Raw genomic sequence first — 23,974 nt, 5'->3', positions numbered from 1 at the left:
GCAAGTTGACCTCGTTTTCTCGCTAGGGCAAGTACCTAGTCCCTCTGTTTGTAGCGTAGAAAGCGAATGATCTTGGGTCGAGGCCGTTCTCCTTCCCCTTCCCCTGGTTTTGCTCTCAACGTGCGGTGTGCCATTTCAAGCTCTGGTGGTGAGGTGAACGATTTGTCTTGCAATATGTCAATGAAAAATGTAGACCTAAAATCTGTGGCCAAACGTCCCTCGTAACCTTCGGGTAGTCCAACTACTGTGATGTTGTTTCGATGAGAGCGATTTTCAAGGTCTTCTGTCTTGTGTTTAAGTTGACTGTTTTCAGTTTGGAGTTGTTTCGGCTGTGTTTCAATGCTGATTAGCCCGTCACTATGGTCGGAGAGGGCAGTATCCATTGCAATCATACGAGAGCCCAAATCCTCCATCCTTGATTCGAACCGCATTTAAGGTCATTTGAATAGGAGACAGCGAAGCTTGTATTTCAGCAGAAATCGCTGCTCTATTCTTCTCCAGTTCAACTATGAGGTTGGCAATTGTCAGAGTGGAGTTAGCTACTTCAGGTGCAGTAACCGTTTTTAGCTTAGTCTCTGGAGGCATGGTAGGGTACGTGATCGTAGTTTTTCCTCTTTGGGCGCCGGTCTTATTTTTGCCAGACATTATTGAAATTCATATTGTAGCCCGTTCCTGCAACACTGAGTACATTCAAGGTTTACTGATGACATGACTAGTAAGGGTTTAAGAAATCGCTCAGGAGCTGCTCTGTGCATCTGCTTCCTTCGGTCGCCATACCGGAAGTCTGGGTGGTAATTTTACTTGTTATCCAACACCGATGGATACCAAACATTAGCCCCCCCCCCCCCAAAAAAAGAAAATCTGCCCTGATCTCCCTGGGGGAATGGGGGTAGGGTTGTTTGGGTGGTAATTTGCCTCGTTATATAACAGTGTTGAATTCCAAAACATCAGCTGTTCCTTATCCCCCCTCAAGACCCCCCCACTACTCCAAAGTGTGTGTGTGTGTGTGTGTGTGTGTGTGTGTGTGTGTATTTAGAACATCTAGTCTGCTACCCCCAACTAATTGCAAACTCTAAACCCCATCTTACATTCTTACATCTTACCAACATGTGAGGGGGGCCATCTTGCAACCAGGCAACAGAGTTCTTGTACATAATCTGGGCGAGAGAGGTGGACCTGGAAGGCTAAGGGCTTAATGAGAAAACACAGTCTATGTTGTAAAGGAAAGAGTCGACGACAGTCCGGTGTACAGAGTGGTCTCGGAGACATATGGGTCAAGGTCACGTGTCCTACACTAAAACCTGCTACATCTGGTTAACGACCTACCTGCAGACTTACCTGCACGAGTAAAGCCACCAGCACCTAGAAAGAAAAGGAGAAATAATAGACACAAAGTGACTGAGAGCGAAATGCCACTTGTCCAACAGAGCGAGACAGACTTGGATGATGATGGAACTCCCAGGTACCCATACTGGCTGCAGATGCCTGCAGAAAGTGGATACAGACAGGAGAACAATGTACTTACCGGTAATCCTCGAAGTCCTAGTCACACTGAACCTGCAACAGAAAAGGAAAGAGTTGGAGTGGAGACATCTGGAAAGGAAATGAGAGAACTGGAAAGGAAATAATAGAGGACGACCCACTTGAGGAGGTTGAGCTATCAGAGGGTTATGGCGAGCAGGAACAGTGTGTTGAGCCTACATGTGAAGACGGGCCTCTTCCACCTACCCTGACCCCCATAATCACACTGACAGCAGTACCAGCTTATCATTTCACACATCCATATCAGACGTTACCATACCAAACACTACCCTACCCACCAGTAATGCTTTACAGTATTCCCACATATGGGTCTTAAGTATAGAAACTTACCTTGAATGCTTATTGTTACCAGACATTTGGGGTGTAAGTCGGTCTGGAGAGTTATTATGTCAGGAGCCATTTGTGTTGTTGGGGAGCATGTGATGCCCACTGAATGTATGGTCACAATTTTGTGATATACTGAATTAATATACTTTTTATTTTCCTGACGATTGTTTTGTTTGATTTTTAGTCTACCAATACTTTCAAATGAATGCTGCTCTAGTTTTCACCTCAGGGGGGCCCTGTCAGAGAGGGAATTTATGCTAGGTAGCGTCGAAAGCTGCCGTCTTGCTTCAGGTGCTGACGAGAAGAACTAAAGAACACAGCAAACACTGTCCCTCCTCGTTACTTCTCTTTTTCCCCTGTTCCTAACAGGTTGTCCACAAGTATTACCTGTTCATGGGATCCCAACCCCCTGGGACTTGTAACATGTACAATAGCAAGTGGTAATATAGGAGCAATTCGGCCATAAATGTTCGAACCAGAAACCGATTGCAAAAAGAAGAAGAGTAAATTGGACAGGGTTGCTGTGGCTCGTTATTGCCGGCGAGGGATAGCTCTCTGTACTGACAAGTGCGCTCTGTGCAGGTTTTGTTTTGCCCACCCTGCATTGCATATTAGATAGCATTTGGCTTGCGGATTTGTGATGTACCAAATCTAGCTTGCCGAGGTACATTTGAAACTCAGATTTTAGGGAAGTGCACAGACAACTCCTCTTCCAGAAGAGGAATCTCATCGCTCAAGTGACAAGCTTTGCACAGATACAAGTCATTATAGTCAAGGTCAGACATTTTAGGGGACACAAACATAAGAAAAACACATTTTTGAGTGGAGGGGTGCTTTAAGTTTATGCAAAGTAGAGCTTTTATTTATTTGTCCAAGAGACGAGGTCGCACAACACTGTGCTCCAAGCACCTCAGAAAGGAATGCCTTGTTTGGCAGGAAGACTCCATTAAGACGTTTCTGTCTGGAAAGTGTCCCTCCAACATTGTTACACAGTCCTGCTAAAATTATGCATAGCAGAAAAAGAAGCAGTCATAATTAGAGATGAAACAAAAGGCAGGTTAGAGTCCAGGGCCCAGAGAGAATGGGGGGCCTGTATCTGTGGGCAGAAGGTGCAGTCGTTCTCTGACAGTAGGAGGCAATGGTTTTACTGGGCAGCTAGAGTTAATGTGCAGTTGTAATATCAGGGACTGATGAATGTGTTTTGTGTATTGGACTGTGTGTCTGTGTGTGTATCTGTCCATCTGACTGTCATTCTGTGTATGTATTTCTCTCTCTCTTGTCTGTTTAGATGCCTCAGTTTGAGAAGAGCACGGTCCATATCAGAGACCCTGAGAGGGTTGAACAGATCATCTGTGGGTTCATCAAGGGAGGAGCCTCCAAACTACAGGTAGCCTGTGTGTGTGTGTGTGTGTGTGTGTGTGTGTGTGTGTGTGTGTGTGTGTGTGTGTGTGTGTGTGTGTGTGTGTGTGTGTGTGTGTGCGTGCGTGCGTGCGTGCGTGCGTGCGTGTGTGTGCACACATGTGTTATTGCCTGTGGTTTTTGACCTTCACTTTTATTGAATAAAGTGCCACCAAGTGGTAGAAAGAGGTACACATTTGCAATAACCAAATACTTGCCAGTTATCCACACCGCTCATCCTTGAAGTTCCTTGTGGTCAAAAATCCTAGTTTACTCCAAGGGTCGCCATTCACTTTCATGATTTTTACCAGCCAGCCAGGTTTCCAGAAAAAAATCAGACATCTAAATATGAAAAACCAGGAATACACGTCCCTAGTTTTCCCTAACTGACCAGTTGTCTTTACTTATTTTCTATGGTTTATAAGTGTGTTTCTATTTAATTGTCTTGTTCTGTGCAGAATATCTTGACACCCTTCACACCTCCCTCTTCAAACTGCTATGGACATAGTGAATGAATATGAAAAGAAGGATTCAAATGCATTGAGTGACATGCATAGCCTGTCTATTGTATGTCTTTTATGTCTCTGTTGTCCCTGTACCATTTGTGTCAATTTATAAAATATCACTGTGTGAGTTAGACATGTCTCATCTAGGGGCAGAGCCAGATGTTGTAAACATTCGGGCTTAGCCCAAACCTAGGGGGGCCCGGGGGCATGCTCCCCCCAGGGAGATTTTTTCCCCCATTGAAGGCAGCTACTATGTGCACTATTTTTCAAGTCCTTTGAGATAATAGAATGCCTAAAAATCTGTACATAATTTAGGAAAAACATGATCGTTGCCCAGGAGGAAAAAAAAAAATCCTGTAGAGCCTTACTTTGCATCTAATTGTCTTCCAGATGTCTTCATCATTATGTAACTATAACACAAAAAATGTGGAGGATGACTAATTTTCAAAAAGAGGCAAAAATTATCTGATCTTACTATTTTTAAGTTACATAACAGAAGTAGGGTAGGACTTTGGCGTAAACAGCATTGTTATTCTTGAAACCTATTTTTGTTATACTATGATGGAGCAGAAGCGGCACGGTGGCGCAGTTAGCGCGGCCTCCTCACCGCAAGGTCCTGGGTTCGAGCCCTGGGGTAGTTCAACCTTCAGGGTCGTTCCGGGTCGTCCTCTGTGTGGAGTTTGCATGTTCTTCCTGTGTCTGCGTGGGTTTCCTCCGGGTGCTCCCGTTTCCTCCCACAGTCCAAAGACATGTAGGTCAGGTTAATCGGCATTACTAAATTGTCCCTAGGTGTGTGTGTGTGTGTGTGTGTGTGTGTGTGTGTGTGTGTGGGCCCTGTGTGATGGCCTGGCGGCCTGTCCAGGGTGTCTCCCCGCCTGCCGCCCGATGACTGCTGGGATAGGCTCCAGCATCCCTGTGACCCTGAGAGCAGGATAAGCGGGATGGATGATGGAGCATAGTTCATAGGATGAATATTAAGATGGCAAATCTGCTACATTTGAATCCATGCCATAATAATCTGGGCTGCTATCATTGCAAATCAAGGATCCCCAACAATGCCAAGTAAATGTGATCTTTGGTACTCTGAATTGAATATTAGGCCAACCCCAACAATGCCAAGTAAATGTGATCTTTGGTACTCTGAATTGAATATTAGGCCAACAGAAGAACATTTACTCAAATTATATTAGGTTTCTTTAGGGAATAGCATAGTACAGTAAACAACATGGGCATATGTTATTATGTTATTTGACGTACTCCTGGTCACTCTGTTCCCTTTTCCTACTTCTTTGTTCACACAGACATGATACACATATTTTTAGATTCAGTGTGACTTACACTTTCCAAGAATACAGTTATGTTTGACATCCATTGCAAATGAAGGGCCATAAATCTACTTAGAAGTCAGAGAAAAAAGAAGCTCCTTATAACTTTAGAACTTGCCTGGGATTCATCACATTTAGAAATTTTCTTCAGTATCAAAGTAATCCAGTGATAGTTGTCAGTACATCCAATGTTATATAGCAAACAACTCAGCCAATTACCCTATTTTCCGAGCTTTCCCGGTCGCTGCTCCACCTCCTCTGCCGATCCGGGGAGGGCTGCGGACTACCACGTCTCCTCCAATACATGTGGAGTCGCCAGTCACTTCTTTTCACCTGACAGTGAGGAGTTTCACCAGGGGGACATAGCACGTGGGAGAATCACGCTATTCCCCCCAGGTCCCCCTCCCACCTGAACAGGCGCCCCAACCAACCAGAGGAGGCGCTAGTGCAGCGACCAGGACACATACCAACATCTGGCTTCCCACCCGCAGACACGGCCAATTGTGTCTGTAGGGACGCCCGACCAAGCCGGAGGTCACACGGGGATTTGAACCGGAGAGCCCTGTGTTGGTAGGCAATGGAATAGACCGCTACGCTACCGGACGAGCAAACAGTAACTTATAATAGCTAATTTGGTATACTTAATTTTCCAGAATGTAAACAAGTATAGGCTAAAAAATAATGGGACTTACGTTGTGGGCTGTGAGTTAATCTATGGCTGGCAATATATTTCCTGTTTCTTGGAAAAGTTCAGTTTATATCTTCATATTAGTGGAGACTTTTAATCTAACGTTATCCAAAAAAAGTCATTAACACTGCACGTCGCCTATGGCATAACCTGACGTAAACCAGCTTGACAGCAGCGTAACTCATTTGACTGACAACTGTTGGGGTGGGACGTCTGTGGATTTGATATTACATTTGGAGCAGATTTAGAGCATGACAATGTGAGGGCTGGCCGATAGATGGTGATATTTCCCCAGTTATATAACTTCTGCTCCATTGATTTGCTAGTCCAGTCAGAGAGACTGAGTGGAAATGACACAAAACTGAAGTTATAAAAAAACAAAAAACTCTAAAACATTCAGGGCTGGAGACCAAGAAAGCCCCCCTCTGCTCTGCCACTGGTCTCACCACTAAAGATAAAATCCCTTTTTGTTGTATTCATTAAATAAAGTCCTTATTCTGTCTCAGGTCATCACAGACTTCGACATGACATTAAGCAAGTTTGCCATTAACGGAACCCGTTGTCCCACCTGCCATAGTAAGTACGACTTTGCTTCATCACATTATTCATAGGTTAGCAACTGGAACACAAAAAGGTTTTATGTCGGAGGGATCAGATTAAGCATGATGAAGATATCCTTTTTTTATAATACTTGTTATTCCTTATTCCTATTTTCTTCAAATATTTGACTTATCGATTAATGTGTTCATGAAGTGATTTCAGGTCTTTCGGTAAAGCACTTGGTGAACTTTCGTAAGCTCTGCTCTTAAGTTACAGAGTATATTATCACTTAATGTGACTTTAATGTGTGTGTGTGTGTGTGTGTGTGTGTGTGTTTTGGCTATTTGTAGATATCATCGATAACTGTAAGTTGGTGACTGAAGAATGCAGGCAGAAGCTTTTGCAGCTGAAGAACAAATATTATCCCATAGAGATTGACCCTCATCTCACTATGGAGGAGAAGTACCCTTTCATGGTGGAATGGTAAGTGTCTCTCTCTCTCTCTCTCTCTCTCTCTCTCTCTCTCTCTCTCTCTCTCTCTCTCTCTCTCTCTCTCTCTCTCTCTCTCCCCCCCCTCCCAGGTGTCATTGCTATCCCTTGCCTCTTCTCACCTCTCCTCTAGTAGACATCCATCCCTTCAGTTAAATACAGTTCATTTGTAGACAGTTAAAGCTGCTACGATAAGTTTTTACACTGATTATTCATTAGTCTAAATTTAATTTCGATGCCTCTGTATGACTAACAAGTATGAGACCATCAGTGCGACAATTAATTATCGCTATATAATGATTCAAAATGCTGGGATTCCCTGTGAAATCCCAACGAAATGATTTGCAGCACACAAATGGGATACGCAGCCATAATTAAAGATGCATTACCTTATTGCTCTATATCTTACAAACACCTTTTTCCAAAGTACCACAACATGGCTTACTCTTCTCTTCAAAACAAATGCATAAACTACCAGAGAGTGAATATAGAACTTTGTAACAAGATGTAAAACTTATGGGAAATGAAGTTGTTCCGCCATGAAACACTTTCATTTTTGTGACAGGGGTTTGCAAAGTCAACTAAAAACCAAAACTCCTCATAGCAGCTACTAATGATGTTTACTGGCCTGTCCAGAGTTAGATACAGTATTACCAGAGAACACCGTCCATGGCTGCAACAAGGGAAAAAAACAAGTGATTATTATACTCTCTCTCTCTCTCTCTCTCTCTCTCTCTCTCTCTCTCTCTCTCTCTCTCTCTCTCTCTCTCTCTCTCTCTCTCTCTCTCTCTCTCTCTCTCTCTCTCTCTCTCTCTCTCTCTCTCTCTCTCTCTCTCTCTCTCTCTCTCTCAGGTATTTTAAGTCACACACATTACTGGTAGGACAGAGACTACCGAAAGACAAACTCCCTGAGGTGGTGAGAGAGTCTGATGCTGCCCTCAGGTACACATACACATCTATGCACAGACAAACACACACCCAAACATATTGGTGGTCTTGGCTTTACTGATGTCACATCATTGTCACTCACTCACTCACTCACTCACTCACTCACATGGTGTGGTGGGGTGCATTCGGTTTAAGGATGATCCGTCTCTTGTCTGACAAAACCTATATGGCCATGTGGTGTTTTTGTGTGTCTGCTGGGGTCCAGGGAGGGCTATGAGGAGTTCTTTGATCGCCTGCAGCAGCACAACGTTCCCGTCTTCATCTTTTCGGCGGGTCTGGGTGACGTGCTGGAGGAGATCATCCGGCAGGCTGGCGTCTACCACCCTAACGTCAAGGTTGTCTCCAACTTTATGGATTTTGATGACAATGTAAGTGTTTTGGAGTGCCCCGCCACATAAAGGGTTTGCCTTTCAAAGCTTTCTCCAGTGACCCTCTCACCTCATTTAAATTACTAAGCTTCTCCGAGATAACGGCCCATCTCAGAGTGCCGTTTGTCTTCCCCAGTGACCATCTCTGTGTCAATGGGGGGTTCAAGCGGTTGGCAAGCTGAAGCTGCCATGGTTCTGCCTTTTGTGTTGTTACTCCTATTTTGCCTTGAAAACTTATAACTTGATTGGAAGGTTTGAGCGAAGATGACTGAATAACAAAATCAGCAGAAATGCGTTGGGTTGTACCCAGGACATGATGTCAGAGTCCCTGCTTGCTGATGAAAGGGAAAAAAGTGGTTGGGGAAACGCATGTAGGTGGGTTGTGCTCAGGGCATCAATGGTACTAAACTAAATTTTGACAAATCCAGCTTTGGAATGCCCAGAATTCCCAGATTGCACGGCCAGTATCAGGCACAGGCTGTATGTATGTGACAGGTAGTGTTAAGTTACACGGTGAAATCAACTCTTTTTGTTAAGAGGTGAAGTCAACTCTTCACCTCTTCAGCCCCTTTGGCAAATGTAGTGAGTGTTGCCCTCAGTTTCTCTCACAACAAAGTATATTCTACACCAGTAGCAGTTACATAAAGGAAATAAGCTGTTTGTGGATCAGTGAAACCCAACATTAGGCATAAATCTAATAAAAAAAATAAACATCTTGGACAAAGCTTTTTTTAAAAAAAATCTATATTAGGACCCTTTTTTAGGGGGTTGACTTTGAACACTACATTGTGTGCGTTTGAGATGTGGTGCTATCATAGTTTCCCTCTGAGAGAGCTTGTTTGCAATAAACTGCAGTAACATAAAGCGCCAGTAGATGGCAGGTCAGGGTAAAATAACAGAAGATGGTAAGTCTGAAATTTCAGACAACGTGGCAGAACTGTAAAGTCTGGAACCTGGATTTAGGGTCTGTAGCACATTGGCTCGTTGGTCTAGGGGTATGATTCTCGCTTAGGGTGCGAGAGGTCCCGGGTTCAAATCCCGGACGAGCCCACCTTTTCAAATTTTTACACTGTGAATCACAAATCTCACAAGAGGTATGCATTTGAAAACTAACAATAACTACCAATGTGTGACATCTGTGGGCCACTGTTGGTTATTCTTCAGCATAACATCTATCTTTTCAATGGGGTCCCCCAAAGTTTGATTTCTGTAGGGTGTAACTTACCCTAATTGCCTACCAAGGAATTTACACATATATTACACATCTCTTTAGGCCCAATTAAGAAAAAAAATCTGTGAATGAATAGTCAAATTAAAAATTGGGAATTGCCGTAAAGAACCAAGCAAGACAGTAGACTAACGGTTCCCTATTTCGTAACCCAAGTGTTGCCCTAACATTCTGTACACTGCCCTTGTCATCAAACCTCTAAATTAAAGCAACTTAATTTAACTTTAAACCCCAAATCTATTTTGCATGAAGAAACAACCTGTCATTCATCAGAAACTTTGTGACTATCTGAGTTTTCCCTCTTCACAGTGCAGAAGGACTGCATTTAATCAGTGGACACCACTCGTTTTTATTACAGCACACCTGTCATAGTTATTTTCTTTACTAAAGTAGAGGTTTATTATTATTATTATTATTATCTTCATCATCATCATCATCATTGTTGCGTAAGGTACTTCATAGGTGTAAAATTTAACTTTTTAGCAAGAGATAGTACTTGTATAGCCTAAAAAAGTAGCAGAATTGTGCAGAAAGTAGTTTTGAATGCATTTTATTGAACAGAAACCACCACGGTGAACAATAACAATGTTAGAACTTTTTTGGGAACAGATTTATAAACAACGACAATAGATAATAAAATGAAAGATGCAAAAAAACGTGAAGAACATAAATAGAACCTAAATAAATCAACTCTAATTGCCACATGTATGACAGTATAATATTTTGTGTTTTGTGTGGCCTTTGCAGATATATTTTGCACATTTGCTGTATATGCTATTGGTTTTACAGTCCTTTTTTGGGGGGGCAGAATTGACATCTCCTCTTACCTGCCCCAGCTGGGCCAGCAGCTGGTGGATCAGGACAAGATTCAGCCCCTCGAACAGCTTTCACAACCGCTGCAGAGGCTGCTGTGCGTGGGGAGGTGCACCTTTCTTTCAATGTGTGCGTTTACAAGTGCCTTTCCCAGCTGCTCCAGGAACACCCTCCTCTTGTTCCGCTTATCAGACATCCAGGTAGGGTTGATATTATTCCATATCACGAAGGCATTGTATGAGGGCACATCAATTATGTTATGGAAGATGACCAGGGGCCAGCGGGCGGTCATCCTTCTGCAGCTGTAAGTTCCAGTCACCTTGTCCATGTTGTCCACACCTCCTTTGTTGTGGTTGTAGTCCAGGATGATGGCTGGCTTCCTGTCGTTACGATCGCTGGTGTCACCTGTTTTGTGCAATGTGCTCAGGAGGACCACATTCTTGTTCCTCTTTGGGAGGTAAGAAAATAGAGTGGTGGTGGGGGTGAAGGCAAACTTTGATGAGAAGGCCTCTCTCTCCCCCTTGTTGCAAGGAGCGCAGGGGGGAGCTCAGGCTTGTTCTTTCTAACAGTGCCAACCATGGTGATCTTCCTCTTCAGGAGCTGCTGGCTGAGTTTGTAAGAGGTGAAGAATTTGCCACACGCGACATTATGCCCCCTCTGTCCAGCTTGCCTGCATCCCCTGGTTCTTCTCCGGGCCTCCACTGGTCGGCTTCCCTGTGTAGACTTACATCTTCCAAGCATATAGCTGGATTGTGCGTCACAGGGCACCCATATCTTGATGCCATATTTTGCTGGCTTGCTGGGCATATACTGCTGGAAAGGACAGCAACCTTTTGACAGAAGGGATTACCATCAGTAATTAGTATCAGCGTCACAGAAAACAATCACATAAATCAGTGACATTATAGCAATACATAATAAAACAGTGAAAATCAATTACATTACAGATATGAAAATAAAAATTCACCTTTGAATGGAACCAGTTGCTCATCCATTGTTACTTCAGGCCCAGGGTTGTAGAGGTATGGCAGATGCTCCACCCACTTCTCCCAGACCTCTCTTATGGCCACCAGTTTGTCTCACACGGCTTGCAGGTCTTGACTCACGGTTATCAAATCTTAGCATTCTTGAGAACGTGGAAAACTTTCAGTGGCATTGTGGCATGGGAAATTGCCCTTCCACTCTCTGCATCCCAGAGACTAGATGTAGCCTCACCTTGGGACCTGTAAACACCTGTTAAGATTAGCAGCCCTATGTAGGCATGCAGGTCAATCTCATCCATCCTTTTCCAGTTGTCGCCATATTTGCAGACACCCTCCAAATTTGTCATGCCCAGGAGGATTTTTTCGATGGCTGGTGTGATGAACATGTTGAATATTGAGGCGATGTCGTGGGCATGGGCAACTGCATAGCTTGTGGGTCCTGGGGTCATTTTTATGACAGTTTGTGCTGCCATCCTGCCCTGGTTGTCATATGGTAATGAGGACCGTGTTATTTTGCCATCCTTAGACAAAAATGTCTCTCTTTCAGCTTGAGGGATTTCTTCTTCATCTGAAGATGATGCATCATGCTCTGGGTTGTATTCTTCCACATCTTCTTCAGATACCTCTTCTTCTAAATCATTGTTCTCTTCTTCGTCCTGGACATCTGAAAAAATCAGATCTAGGACCTGTTGGGCAGTGAAACGTGCACTCATGGCTTCAGCAAGGAGAGAACTCGGCGTGCTGTCACCTGCGGAACATTTATGCTTGATGCTTCGCCTACAAAAGAAATTAGTTTTGTCTTAGATCAGTCGGTGTGTGTGGGTGTGGGTGTGTGTCTTTGCGATGTTTGTGGTATATACATAACTGACTGACTATGATTTTAACTTCTGGGTCAAACATGGCCCTAAGACAATCTTGGTACCCTAGTGGTGTACAGCTTTCATAGAAATATGTACAAAAACAATGTTTCACTTTTTCTAATGTTGGGTTCACTCTAGGAAAAGTCACATTTCAAGTTGAAAAAAGTTAATTTAGAGTCCCCCCGCTGTTAAACACTACTATCGGTTATTGTTGACCTGTAGACATCAGAAGGGACAGACTCAATAAAAAGTGGAATTATATCAGGGCCTTGTGGATATATGAATTCTTTAACAGGATTTGCACATTAATTTTTATGAAACTACAATGGCCTTGTAAGTATATAATTGGATAGAAGGAAAATGGGTTTTTTTTATTTGGCATAGTTGTACGCACAGTTCCCCTCTGAGAGAGCTTGTTTGCAATAAACTGCAGTAACATAAAGCGCCAGTAGATGGCAGGTCAGGGTAAAATAACAGAAGATGACAAGTCTGGAATTTCAGACAACGTGGCAGATAAACTCTGGAACCTGTATTTAGGCTCTATAGCCCATCGGCTCGTTGGTCTAGGGGTATGATTCTCGCTTAGGGTGCGAGAGGTCCCGGGTTCAAATCCCGGACGAGCCCACCTTTTCAAATTTTTACACTGAATCACAAAACTCACAAGAGGTATGCATTTGAAAACTAACAATAACTACCAATGTGACGTCTGTGGGCCACTGTTAGTTATTCTTCAGCATAGCATCTATCTTTTCAATGGGGTCCCCCAAAGTTTGATTTCAGTAGGGTGTAACTTACCCTAATTACCTACCATCACACATATTACACATCTCTTTAGGTCCGATTAAGAAAAAAAAAATCTATGAATGAATAGTCAAATTAAAAATTGGGAATTGCCATGAAGAGAACCAAGCAAGTCAGTAGACTAATGGTTCCCTATTTCTTAAAGTCAGGCACAGGTCTGAAATGGTTATAATTATATCAATATTAATTAACAAAAATATTGAAGATAAGTTCATTGGAAAATACCTGGTTCATGTATAATGCCTGATGTCAATGTTTTGAATGCCCAAGTCCGTCTGAACCATTGTGGACACAGACAGACTGAATTGCTGCTAACCCAAATGGTCAGAGAGCCACGTGACTCCTCATGTCTGTCTCCTCCTCTCCCAGGGCATCCTGAGGGGCTTTAAGGGCGAGCTGATCCATGTGTACAACAAGCATGACGGTGCCTTGCGTAACACAGAGTACTTCAAACAGTTGAAAGACAACTGTAACGTCATCCTGATGGGAGACTCATTGGGCGACCTGAACATGGTCGACGGTGTGCCCAATGTGGAGAACATCCTCAAGATTGGCTTCCTCAATGACAAGGTACAGCCTCAGCCCGGAAAAGGTCTAGAAGATTGTGCTTGAACATCGTTGAACTAAAAAAAAAAAAAGAAAAACATGGGAAAGTATTTAGAAAATGCTGTTGTCCCTTCCTAAAATGCACATGTTTACTGTTTCATATGAATGAATGCAGAGAAACAAATAAATGCACAGAACATGATTTACGCATGTCCAGCATGTCTTACAAACAAGGACAAATCTTACTTTATTCAGACACGAAGGTTAAAGACAACAACAAAGAAATACAACACAAGACAAGAACACAAAAATATACAGTACACCACAAATACCTTTTCCAACACACACCAAATACCTATCAATTTGTCTCTGAAGAAGGTGGTTCCACATATGTATTTCTAAATTTACGTAACAATTCTACAAATAAACACTGTAAAATGTTAATTTGGGACTAAAGTTACTTTTCCCATGGATAAATTTACCCCCCCCCCCCCCCATTGTCAGATCTCTCAATCTAGAGTTCACCTTTTCCACCTTAAGAGACCAAAATAGTTTATAGCTTTTATAGTGATATTTGGCTGTTTTGTTTACCATATATATGTATATTTTTTTTTCAATATTTTTGCTTTTCTATTGAACCTTTCAAAGCCAATAAATTTGTATTGCCATGTTCTGGTTTGATATTTGTTACACATCTATCAGACACGGAGACTCATCAGAATTGGGTTTATTGGCCATGTAGGTTTGCACATACATGGAGTTTGACTCCGGTTTCATGGCTCTCTGTGTACTTAACATAGAATAACACACTACAACACAACAGTCTTCAGATATATACACAAGGATACAAGCAAAATAAGAGGCGATAAAGTGCAGTCGTGCAGAGAATATATCAGAGATGCTGAAATAAATGTTGAGCTTGTAGTTGCTGGGTAGGCCCAGTTGCTTTTATCAAAAGTGAGCTAAATTCACATCAGTTCAGGGAGTATTAGATCAGTGAATGTTACTTGAGTGATGCAGGGCTGTGATCTCTGAGCGTATTTCTCACTAAAGTGTTGGTGGTCTGTCCCTTTACTTCTGTCCTGCAGGTGGAGGAACGGTTGGAGAGATATCTGGACTCTTACGACATCGTCCTGGTGAAGGATGAGACCCTGGAAGTGCCCAATGCCATCCTCCAAAAGATTCTATAACTCTGCCCCCTGATTCACCTTCATTTAATCCTACCACCAGCCCATGTATCGACCCCTCCAACCCTGAGGCCCACAGTATGTGATACACTTCAAGACCTCTCCCAATCCCAGGTGGCAGTGACCTTTCCACCGAACGAAACTATCATTGTTCTTCTACTCTGGATGTGGCCCCAGCAAGTCGCTGACCCGATCTCTAGAAACCACTCACATCCTTGTTTTAAAGAGACATTGTACAAGTCCTGAATGAACACTTATATAAAAGTACACACAGCAGCATTGCTTGTCTTTGGTGTGTAATTTGTCCGTGTGTTGATTGTTTCCCCATGCCGTCTTTCTCCAACCTTTGAAAATGAAAAAAACAAAATCAGAAAAAATAACGTTCTCTATAATTTTCCCATTACTGTTACAATTGTTGTTCATATGATTTTTGACATTGTAATTTTTGTATCGTTGTATAAAAGTTTACACATAAACCAGACACCCACAGGAAGACAAGATTTTTCTAGATCGATCCCAGCATGCATTTCACCTCACAGGCAGTCATCCTAAATTTTTCTGATATGAAGAAAAGAATGAGGAATTCTTTTTAACTCCTATATATTTTTGAGACTGGAGAATGGGAGTTTGATTAAATTTTAAAGACCAAATGGTCATGAAAGTCATGTCAGATAAATTACAGTGGAACCATAAATCACCAGTATATCATTGTTTGTATTTTTCTGCAACATTTTTAAAATACTGTAGTACAGAAGCCAACAGACATGGTATCCGTTTTAGAAAATTTTAAAGCTCAGATATCAACACAGGAACTGAAGCTGGAGAATTTGGCATCATTCAGTTGGTCAGAAAAAAATGCACTTTAATCTCTTTGTACAATGATTCCCCCAGATAGTTTGGATTCATAAGAGCATTGATACCTATTCAGAGGAGGGGTGAGTTCACTTAGTCTAATATCCCAGTCAGCTTAGTTTTGAGTTCCCCACCACGCAAAGGGTTTTTACATTGAAAGCCGCCTCCTGTGATCCTGTGACTGTGGACGGGTTGTGCTCAGGGCATCGGTGGTACCAAACTAAGTTTAGACAGCTTCGGTTGTAAGCATTCCCAGATGCATGGCCAGAAACAGGCGTGAGCTCTATGTACGTGACAGGTGGTGTTAAGTTACAAGGTGAAGTCAACTCTTCACTTCTTCAGTCCCTTCTGCAAATGTAGTGTGTTACCTTCAGTTTCTCTCACAACAGCCAAAGTATACTTTACTTTACACAGGCAGCAGTTGCTTAAAGGAAATAAGCTGTTTGTGGCTCAGTAAAACCTAGCATAAGACATATGTCTTGGACAAAGCCTTTTTTTTTCTTTTTTTTTTTAATCCATATTCTGACCTTTTTTTTCTAGGGTTGAAATTGAACGCTACCTCTCAATTTGGATCTTTTGTTGGAGGCTCAAAGAAAAATGTCACCCTGTTGTTTGTTTGGACATGTTTTGTTGGATGTTCTTTTTTGAATGTGTGCGTTTGAAATGTGCTGCTATCACCTGCATGTTGCCTTTTCTTAAAGCTGGATTTATGTCTATAAATGTTTAAAAAAAAAACTCAATAAAATTGGGAATTATATCAGGGCCTTGTGGATATATGAATTTTTTCAACAGGATTTGCACATTAATTTTTACAAAGTGCAATGGCCTTGTTAGATATATAGTTAGATAGAAGGAAAATGTTTTTTAAATTGACATTGTCGTATGCAGTTTCCCTCTGTGAGGTGTTGGTTTTTATGTTACAGCAATAAGCTGCAGTAACATAAAACGCCAGTAGATGGCAGCTCAGGGTAAACTAACGGAGAGAATCAGAAGTCTGAACTTTGAGACAACGTGGCAGAACTGTAACTTCTGGAATTTGTATTTAAACTGTTGAGCTTATAGGCTCGTTGGTCTAGGGGTATGATTCTCGCTTAGGGTGCGAGAGGTCCCGGGTTCAAATCCCGGACGAGCCCGTCTTTTGAGCTGTTACATTGTGAATCACAAAACTTTCTCAAATGGTATGGTTTACAATGTTCTACAGTATGTATTTGAAAACGAACAAGGAATACCAGTGTGTGGTCTGCTGTTGGATGTTATGCTGAATAATTATCTTTTCAGCGGAATCCCCCAAAGTTGGTTTCTGTAGGGAGTAATGTCTTGACGCATGCTCAATAATCCAGGTAAGAAAATCAAAGAAGGTTGAATCAGTTCATCTGGACACAACGTTTATTAACAGATACGTTTCATCACTCAGCTAAGTGACATCTTCAGTCTAAACTGACTGCAGGTATCCCCACCCCTTATACAGTACACATGATCTACTCATATATTTTCGTAATGTGTGTGTGTGTTAGTTAGTTAGTTAGTTAGTTAGTTAGTGTAGATAGCGGGACCGAAAACTAAAGCACTTATGATCCTAATTCTTTTTGGAGGTGGTAGGTATTGCTCCAGAGTACGGGAAAAATCTCAAAAAATTAAAACTATGCATAATTATGCATAAACATGCAAAATATGCATTTTCTAAAAATGGCTAAAAACCACTTTTCTCGGCATTTCAGATGATTTCTGAGCATCTTTGATTTTTTCAACTGTATAAAAAAAATTTCTGGGACTTTGGCATTATGCAAAATATATGGATTTTGCAAAAATGCCCTTATGATCCTAATTTTTTTTGGAGGTGGTAGGTATTGTTCCAGAGAGGACCAGAAAAATAGCAGAAAATTAAAATAATTATAATAATTATGCATAATTATGCAAAATATGAATTTTTCCAAAAATGGCTAAAAATCACTTTTCTCGGCATTTCAGATGATTCTGAGCATTTGGAAGGAGGGAGTTGGAGTGGGGGGGAACCACTTTTCTCGGCATTTCAGATGATTCTGAGCTTTCGGCGGGAGGGAGTTGGAGTTGGAGTGGGAGGGTAGGGGCAGGGGGGAGGCGGTTAGCTGGCAGGATGAAGAGGAGGGAGATTTAGACGGGTGGATAACCAAACCGCTACATTGTAGCGGGGTTTTTCTTCACTCATATATTTTCGTAATGTGTGTGTGTGTGGTGTTAGTGTGTGTGTGTGTTGACCGAAAACTAAAGCATTTATGATCCTAATTCTTTTTGGAGGTGGTAGGTATTGTCTCAGAGAGTAAGGGAAAAAATCCCAGAAAATTAAAATTATGCATAATTATGCAAAATATGCATTTTTCTAAAAATGGCTAAAACCACTTTTCTCGGCATTTCAGATTATTCTGAGCATTTGGGGGGAGGGAGTTGGAGTGGGGGGGGGTTTAGGGGCAGGGAGAAGGCGGTTAGCTGGCAGGATGAAGAGGAGGGAGATTTAGACGGGTGGATAACCAAACCGCTACATTGTAGCGGAGTTCTTCTAGTAGTATTATATAGTGCACATGATCAGTGGTCAAACCCATATTTGCATATGAAACCGAACGTTGGTTTCGGTCGTTAGGCGCTGTATTGTACTGTATTGTTTATAAGGGGTGGGGATATCTGCAGTCAGTTTAGACTGAAGATGTATGTCACTTAGTTTAGTGATGAAACGTAGCTGTCAATAAACGTTGTGTCCAGATGAACTGATTCAACCTTCTTTGATGTAGGGAGTAACTACCAAGGAATTTCCCTCTTATTGCACGTTCAATAAATTTTATATAAATATGAACGTGTGAAAGTATATAACATGAGCATGCAGATTATCCTTGCATTTACTAGGCAATTTTGCAACAAAAATAGTACATTAAACCTCGTTGATCTACCCCAAACCGAACCAATTGACGGTCAGCTCAAGCTTTTCAGACTCCTCACACTCAATTTCCCATCAGCCCTTGGTCTCTTATGCCCGCATCTGCGCACTAGTGTCTATCTACACTGAGCGTCAGTGCTATGACAACAGGAGGATGACTCCAAGCAAGTTGTAGAGACAGACACAGGAAATGTGATTTATTTTGTCCGGACAACAACGCTGGCTTTTTAAGAGTTGCTCTTGTTCATTAAGGTAAGGGAAATGCGGCATGGACCCGGGAGCATCTTTTGTTGGCCGAGAGTTTGTTAAAGAGCGTTCTCTGCTCTTCGCGACTCGGAGCGCCAGTAGCAACCAGGTGGAGCTAGTTGTTAGCTAATTAGCTATACAGGTTAGTGTTAATTCAGCTAACGTTAGCCGCTCAACCGAACTCATCTGGCCTGATTACCAGGAGAGCGCCTATCTTGAATGAGCACAGTACACAGACAAAATGTCTTAACGTCCTTTTGGGTCCAAGGCATTGTTCGCCCCTCATACTCTTCCCACCGCCGTTATACAGGTGATAACACTGTTCTTTTCCCCAACAACTCATACAATTCATGTCCAATCTCAGGCAGTTTGCCTGACGGATCGTGTACTGAGTCGAAGTAATCTGCTTCAGCGGTTTAACTTGGGTTCAGTATCTCTCCTGGTTATAACTACAAAGTGTTGATATCTATAGTTTATGTTGCATGGACGTGTTCATCAAGCAAGCGGGGAAAAATCGTCACACGGCTAAACTAGTCTTTTAAATGTTACAAGACGGGCCATTCGGAAACTACCTGGATTCGTGCAACAGGTTGAGCCACTGACAGCCAAATGAACCCCGGAGCCAGAGAGACCAGTTCAGTCTAATGTTCTAATTTAATTGGATTGCTAGTACATTGTCCTGATGGTCTCAGTTGATTAATTTTGTCTTCCCACCTAATAAGGGTTTTTTTCCTCTCGTGCCAAGCTATGAAAGACGAAGACAAATCTAAATGAATAGTTATATTTGTCGCAGAGCTGCTTAAGGTCAAGTTGGTGAAGGGAGGGGCGCTGTCTCTCACTTTCTCGATTCCGTTCTCTATTTTTTCGTGTTTCTGTCTTTCTCATATGGATTAGCGTGTGTTCCACCTGCTCAGCAGTTAGCAGGTCGAAAAGCCGCTTGCCCCCCCTCCCCCCTCCACACCTCCGTTGCGATCCTCAGATCATGTGACTAAGCCTCTGCTCTGTCATTGGCAGCTGGTGACAGCCCCTCTTCAAGTATCACCCTTGGACCGTTGCGATGGCTTACAGCGTTCTAGTAGCTTCCAGTGGAGAGACATCACCAGTGGCGGCTGGTGCGAAACATTTTTTTTGGTGAGGGGGGGCGCAATTTACCTTGGCGCAGCACACCTGACAGCTGCTTTAATGCCCACATGGTCACAGAGTTATTAAAAAGGACAATGTAGCCTGTAGATTATATCAGGGTTTGTAGACGGTGGCTGATTGACAGTCGAGACGAGGTGTCGTGGTGGATGTGGACGTGATTGACAGCCACGAGAATTGTCCAGTCACATTATGTAAAAAAACATTAAACTCAATTAAACCCAATTCGCTGCCAACAAAAGTGGAAGTGTCTGGGGCGCACAGAACTGCGCCCCATGGAAAATCTGAAGAAACAAATTAGACAGCCTCAGGTCACCTGCTCACCAAAGTTTGAGAGCTTTAGGGTATCGTTTGGCCGGCGCCCCTCACCCAGGAAGTACATGTATTCAGACAGAAATCAACCAAATACCATTTGGAACCAATATTTAATGGCTGCTGACAGGCACCCACAGAACAAAAAAAACACTTTTATTTCATAATTATTTGCATTATACAACTAAATTATATTAACATGTTTAAGTAGATTTTCATCTCTTGCTATTTGAAGGGGGCGGTGCTCCAGCACCCTGTACTGGCCAGCTGCCACCGGACATCACCCAGTTAAAGGATACCAAAAGAAACGCAATATCACGAGATTTATAGCGTTGACATGACATAGGAATTAACTTTATGATTGGTGAATAGAACTATTTAAGGCTACCCTGCTGTGGCAGAAATTGGCTTTGGTCCTCGTTGTTATTCTGTATTACCAAGGGTTGTTGATTGTTTGGCGGCACGTGAGCGTTAAGTCAGCATTTCAAATGGTGTTAACAAGACTGGGCTTTGTTAGTGAACTGACATGAAATGGTTTTATGTTAATCAGAATTCTACTATTTATCACTCGAAGCTAATATCACATGGGTATATTACTCATATAATAATCATATATTCAGACTAATTTGATAAAGAGCCTGCTTTAGCCATCACATTGTCAGATTTAATGTAATTTAATTCTCCAAATATTTGAACTGTGCTTGATATTGGTTCAAGACCATAGTTAACATATCTACAATACCATTATCTGATACCAGTGTCAGCATTAGTGGATTCCTAGTATACTACACAAGGGAAACCTAGCTAATACGGTGAGCTAATAGTCATCATGTACAGTACTGTGTAAAATTCCTTGGCACCCTAGATTCTTCTATAATTTTTTTCTTAGATGTTTGTTTTCTGCATTAGTGTCAGAAGAGTGTCATGAGTGATTGCAATAGAAGGGTACCAGCAAGAGTGAAAGGGAAGGTTTGCAAGATGGTAGTGAGACCAGCTATGTTGTATGGTTTGGCGACGGTGGCAGTGATGAAAAGACGGGAGGTTGAGCTGGAGGTGGCAGAGTTGAAGATGTTAAGATTTTCGGGGGAGGAGGAGGAGGAGTAGAGATGCTGGATATATTGGGGGAATGATGCTGAAGATAGAGCTGCCAGGCAAAAGGGTAAGAAGAAGGCCAAAGAGGATGTGGTGAGGAAGGACATGCAGGTGGTTGACATGACAGAGGAAGATGCAAAGGACAGAAAGAGGTGGAAAAGGATGATCCGCTGTGGCAACCCCTAATGCGAGCAGCCGAAAGACGAAGGTAGCAAATTTTAGATTTGCATTCTTTTTCCTAAAATTAAATGTTACATGGACATTTTTGTATTTAAAGAAAGTAACATTAAGTAATAGACCACTCAGATTCAGATAATAACTTACTTTATAGGTATATAGCCCAGTGCATGATTGAGCAAAGATAACAAGTGTTAATGATCAATGACACAATGAGTTCATTGACCCAAACTGATTGACTGAAACAGAAACAGGTGTAGGAGGAATCAAACTGGGTGAAAGACAACCAACTAAAACAGTGAGGGTGTGGGAGATGGCAAACCTTCAAATCAGCAATTCATATACCACGGCAAGAGTGAGCATAGCAACAAGACACAAGGTGGTCATCCTGCATCAGCAAGGTCTCTCCCAAGCAGAAATTTCTTGGCAGACAGGAGTTTCAAGATGTGCTGCCCAAGCTCTTCTTTCTTTCTTTTAGATTTTTTTTCCTGGCATTTTCTGCCTTTATTAGATAGCAATAGTCGAGAGAGACAGGAAAGACAGGGGAGAGAGAGGGGATGACATGCAGCAAAGGGCCTGGGCCAGATTCGAACCCAGGCCGCTGCGGTAAGGACTCAGCCTTATGTGTGTCCAAGCTCTTCTGAGGAAACACAAAGAAACAGGCATGGCTGTGGAATAGAAACGCAGTGATTGGCCATGGAAACTGCAGCAGAGTGCTGCAGATGAGAGATACATCAAACTGACCTCCCTTCGAAATCAGAACAAGTTCAGCAGTGCTATCAGCTCTTAACCCACAGAAACCACTGGGACCCATCTACACACTTCGAAAGTCAGGAAAATCCTGTCAAAAGTGGTTTTCATGGAAGAGTTGCTGCCAACTAGCCATTACTCTGAGGTGGAAACAAAGCCAAGAGACTCATCTCCACATGAAAGTACAAGGACTGGGGTGCTAAACAGTGACAGCAATGGCTGTGGACTGATGAGCCAAGATTTGAAAATTTTAGCTCAAACAGGAGGCAGTGTGTCTGTAGAGGAGCTGGAGAGTGCCACATGAATGAGTGCCTGCAGCCAACATTGAAGCACAGTTGAGGTTCCCTGCAGGTTTGGGGCTGCATTTCTGCAAATGGAGTTGGAGATCTGGTCAGAATTAATGGAATCCTCAGTGCTGAAAAGTACAAGCAGATGCCTATCCATCACGCTGTACCATCAGCAAGGCGTCTGATCGGTCCCAACTTAATTCTGCAGCAGGATAATGACTCCAAACACAGCCAAGGTCAAAGAACTACTATATTCAGCAAGAAGAACATGGAGTTCTTCAGCATATGGAATGATAGCCTCCACAGAACCCTGATCTCAACATCAAGGCTGTCTGGGATTACCTGGCGAGACAGAAGCAAGCCAGACAACTAAAGTCTGCAGAAGAACTGTGGCAAGTTCTCCAAGATGCTTGGAAATAATCTACCTGCCAAATTTCTTCTAAAAATGCACAACAGTATACCAAAGAGAATCGATGCAGTTTTAAAGGCAAAAGGTGGTCACACCAAATATTTATTTGATTTAGTTTAACTGATCACGGCTTTTTAAAGACACATGTTAGGGTTAATACTTGTGTCTGTGTCCCTGACCAAGGCATTGGAAAGAAGAACTGGAGTTGATCCCCGGGCGTTGCAGCTGCCCACTGCTGATATACAATAGGATGGGCTAAATGCAGAGAACAAATTTCATTGTAACCTGTATGATGACGAAAATAAAGTGGCTTTCTTTTTTCTTCTCACTGCTTTTTATAATAATTTTTTGATACATAGAAACTTTTTTCAAGAACAAAGGCAATGTGCAGAACTGTAGCAGTTAAAGAGGCATAAAGTTGATCAGCCACAGCATGAAGATATGGGAAAGAGTAATAGAAGCTAGGTTAAGAGGAGAGGTGATGATTAGCGGGCAGCAGTATTTCATGCCACGAAAGAGCACCACAGATGCGATGTTTGAGAATGTTGATTGAGAAGTATAGAGAAGGCCAGAAGGAGTTACATTGTGTCTGTAGATTTAGAGAAAGTATATGACAGGGTGCCAAGAGAGGAGGTGTGGTATTGTATGAGGAAGTCAGGAGTTGCAGAGAAGTATGTAGGAGTGGTGCAGGATACGTATGAGGAAAGTGTGACAATGGTGAGGTGTGTGGTTGGAATGACAGATTGGGTTCAAGGTGGAGGTAGGATTACATCAAGAATCAGCTCTGAGCCCTTTCTTGTTTGCAATGGTGATGGACAGGTTGATGGACGAGATCAGGCAGGAGTCTCAGTGGACTACGATGTCTGAGGATGACATTGTGATCTGTAGTGAGAGTAGGCTGCAGGTTGAGGAGAGCCTGGAGAGGTGGAGGTATGCACTGGAGAGAAGAGGAATGGAAGTCAGAAGGAGCAAGAGGGAATACATATGTGTGAATGAGAGGGAGGACAGTGGAATGGTGAGGATGCAAGGAGTAGAGGTGACAAAGGCGTATGGGTTTAAATACTTGGGGTCAACTGTCCAAAGTAGCGGGGAGTGAAGAAGAGAGTGCAGGCAGGGTGGAGTGGGTGGAGAAGAGTGCCAGGAGTGATTTGCGACAGAAGGGTACCAGCAAGAGTTAAAGGGAAAGTTTACAAGATGGTTGTGAGACCAGCTATGTTATATGGTTTGGAGACAGTGGCACTGATGAAAAGACACG

At 42.6% G+C, this 23,974-nt stretch overlaps 2 protein-coding genes and 3 non-coding genes across 6 annotated transcripts in view; all 5 read left to right on the top strand.

Moving 5' to 3' along the window:
- nt5c3a (5'-nucleotidase, cytosolic IIIA) overlaps window positions 1–16,158 on the top strand; it is a 43,723-nt gene extending 27,565 nt beyond the window's left edge. For both annotated transcript variants that reach the window (XM_056285994.1, XM_056285995.1), the window contains exons 2-8: window positions 3,158–3,256; window positions 6,293–6,362; window positions 6,677–6,809; window positions 7,668–7,757; window positions 7,969–8,131; window positions 13,186–13,386; window positions 14,451–16,158. In XM_056285994.1, coding sequence (XP_056141969.1) covers window positions 3,158–3,256; window positions 6,293–6,362; window positions 6,677–6,809; window positions 7,668–7,757; window positions 7,969–8,131; window positions 13,186–13,386; window positions 14,451–14,552 — 858 coding nt within the window. In that variant the 3' untranslated portion in view covers window positions 14,553–16,158. The remainder of the gene's footprint in view (window positions 1–3,157; window positions 3,257–6,292; window positions 6,363–6,676; window positions 6,810–7,667; window positions 7,758–7,968; window positions 8,132–13,185; window positions 13,387–14,450) is intronic.
- On the top strand, window positions 9,110–9,181 carry trnap-agg (transfer RNA proline (anticodon AGG)). The gene has a single exon. It is a non-coding gene; the product is annotated as a tRNA-Pro (tRNA).
- On the top strand, window positions 12,568–12,639 carry trnap-agg (transfer RNA proline (anticodon AGG)). Its single transcript has one exon. It is a non-coding gene; the product is annotated as a tRNA-Pro (tRNA).
- A 304-nt stretch (window positions 16,159–16,462) lies between the features above and the next one.
- trnap-agg (transfer RNA proline (anticodon AGG)) lies at window positions 16,463–16,534 on the top strand. Its single transcript has one exon. It is a non-coding gene; the product is annotated as a tRNA-Pro (tRNA).
- A 1,927-nt stretch (window positions 16,535–18,461) lies between these two features.
- Window positions 18,462–23,974, top strand: part of bbs9 (Bardet-Biedl syndrome 9) — a 233,569-nt gene continuing 228,056 nt past the window's right edge. Inside the window, exon 1 of the mRNA XM_056286937.1 lies at window positions 18,462–18,558. The gene's annotated coding sequence lies outside the window, so the exon portion shown is untranslated. The remainder of the gene's footprint in view (window positions 18,559–23,974) is intronic.

This window comes from Lampris incognitus, chromosome 9, assembly GCF_029633865.1.
Source record: "Lampris incognitus isolate fLamInc1 chromosome 9, fLamInc1.hap2, whole genome shotgun sequence".
NCBI classification, from domain to species: Eukaryota; Metazoa; Chordata; class Actinopteri; order Lampriformes; family Lampridae; genus Lampris; species Lampris incognitus.
Note: the sequence above shows the minus strand (reverse complement) of the source record. Positions and strands in the feature narration are given on the sequence as shown.